At 59.2% G+C, this 2,431-nt stretch overlaps 1 protein-coding gene across 2 annotated transcripts in view; it reads right to left on the reverse strand.

Moving 5' to 3' along the window:
• Window positions 1-2,431, reverse strand: part of SLC39A11 (solute carrier family 39 member 11) — a 124,172-nt gene that overhangs the window by 56,351 nt on the left and 65,390 nt on the right. For both annotated transcript variants that reach the window (XM_042025519.1, XM_042025518.1), the window contains exon 8: window positions 707-805. In XM_042025519.1, coding sequence (XP_041881453.1) covers window positions 707-805 — 99 coding nt within the window. The remainder of the gene's footprint in view (window positions 1-706; window positions 806-2,431) is intronic.

Here is a 2,431-nt window from a genome sequence, read left to right on the forward strand (position 1 = left end):
GGAGAGGAGAGGAGAGGAGAGGAGAGGAGAGGAGAGGAGAGGAGAGGAGAGGAGAGGAGAGGAGAGGAGAGGAGAGGAGAGGAGAGGAGAGGAGAGGAGAGGAGAGGAGAGAGGGAGAAGGGGAAAGGGGGAAAGGGGAAAGGGGAAAGGGGAAAGGGGAAAGGAAAGGAAAGCTTTGGAGCAGTTTGGGAGCCTCCCCCTGCCCTCCCGCCCAGCACCTGGAGCACGGGCAGGAGCCCAGCTCCCGCTCCCAGGGTTTGTGCCCTTGGCTTTGGCACCTCAGGGAAAAGGGACAAAAAAATGGAAGTGGGGTTAAATTCCAGCTTGGAGTGAAGGGAGAGAAAAATGAAGTGACGTAAAAATTAAATAATAATAATAATAATAATAATAATGGCAGTGCGGGATCTGGGAGCTCAGCACAGGCACTGAACCGGAATGCGGTGACCTGTGGGGATCAGGGATGCATCCCCTGGGATTCAGGGGCTTGGATCTGAGCTTGGAGGGTGGGGAAGGAGCAGGACAGTGCTGGGCAGCAGCAGCACTCCCAGCAGCAGCTCCCTGCGATTCCAGAGGGAACCCAGCACATCCAGGGCCAGCCCATCCCCAGGGCAGCTCCGTGATGGAGCGACACACGGATATGGGAGGGAACCAGCACAGGAGGTGCTGCGGAGGGCCCGTGTCCCTGGGAGAAGAGGGAAGAGCTCACCAGAAGGCTTTCCATGTGGAAAATCCAGCCCCACGCAGGGGCAGGCTGACAGCCAGGCCCTCCGGGAAGTTCTGGATCCCAATCCCAATGGCTAAGTTCCTGAAAAAAGCACAAATACAGATATTTTTGTGTTAGGGGCAAAGCTCAGCCCGGGACAGGCTGCTGGGAGCAGGGAAGAGGGACATGATTAAGGATTCAACAGAAGCATTCCCGGCCCCAGGGCTGCTCGTGCTCAGATTGAACAGGATCCCAGCAAATTCCATCCTCCAGCAGCTCCACAGCTTCCAGCAGCTCCAGCACCAGCCCATGGAGCGACAGGGACCAGATGGAGGACAAGAGACTTGTCCTGGGAGGCCCCTGAGGTGATTCCAGCCCGAGAATTCCCAGGAGCAGCAGCATTCCCAGCCCTCGGCAGCTGGGGCAGCCCAGCACTGAGGGAGGGTTGAGGTTCCTCCCTCCTGGGGGGCTTTGCCAGAGGGGCCCCAACAGCCACAGGATTTTGCTTTCTCTCTTTCCCCCTCCTGCATCCCATGGAAAGGGAACACTTGGACTTCCGGAGTCAGAATCAGCGGAGGGGAGAGGGGAGCCGTGCATCGGTCACGGAATCATGGAATGGTTGGGGTGGGAAGGGACCTTAAAGCTCATCTCACCCCTGCCATGGGCAGGGGCACCTCCCACTGTCCCAGGCTGCTCCCAGCCCCATCCAGCCTGGCCTTGGGCACTGCCAGGGATCCAGGGGCAGCCACAGCTTCCATGGACAATCTGTGCCAGGGCCTGCCCACCCTCCCAGGGAAGGATTTTGTCCTGACAGGGAAGGATTCCTTCCCTGAGCAGCTCCCGTTGGGTTCCTGCTGGAGCTGTGCAGGGCTGGCACATCCATCTCCTGCCCTTCCAGCTGCGCAGGGCCTCGGGAGTTTTGGGGAATGTTTCAGGCACCAAACAGGGCTTGTGTTTGGGCTCCCTGGACTCCACAAATACCCCTTGTTCCACACTCGGAGTGTTTCTCCATGGTGGCTTTGCTGGGGGGTGTTGGTGGCACTGAGGGACACCAAGAGCGGGACCATCCTGGGGTCGGGGCTCCAGCAGGGAGGGGTCGGGCTCTGAGGGATCTCCAGAAGGATCCCAGAGCCTCTCCCAAGCTCAGTTCCTCCTCTGCCACCAGCTCCCAGCTCCCTCTTTTCACCCCCTCATTTCCTATGAGTAAAATAAGCCCGGTGAGAAAAACCTCTCCGGGTTGTTTAAACTTCTCCCAGGGTTTACAGAGGAGGGGAGGGGAAGGGGGAGAGGCTCCGGGTTTCCCTGAGCAGGACCGGCCATTACAATCACAAACATTATTCCAGGCAGAGAGAGGGAGGACGGAGGGGGAAAACCATCCCTGCTGGAAAACACTGGAGCCGCTGTCTGGGCCGGGGTTTTTTTTTTCCTCCTTCCCTCGCTCGGCACAAAGCAGCTATTGCTGCTCCTGGCCACGACAAATTAACGGGGTGGCAGCTGTGAATGGAGGGGTCTGTGTGGGAAGGGTGGGGAGCCCCCCCATCCTGATCCCACCGGGAATAGGGACCCCCACGCTGACCCCCGAGGGGCAGGAGGAAGGGATGGAACCAGGGGGAGATCCAGGAGAAGCCCATCGGGGGGTTTGTCCCTGCTCCCTTCCTCCTCTCCTTCCCACACATCCCCGAGGATAACACATCCAGGCTGCCCAAAACCAGGAACCAGCCCCAGGAT

Source organism: Corvus kubaryi, unplaced genomic scaffold (assembly GCF_017639235.1).
Source record: "Corvus kubaryi isolate FWS band 111438036 unplaced genomic scaffold, C.kubaryi_AGA036_p1.0 37272, whole genome shotgun sequence".
NCBI classification, from domain to species: domain Eukaryota; kingdom Metazoa; phylum Chordata; class Aves; order Passeriformes; family Corvidae; genus Corvus; species Corvus kubaryi.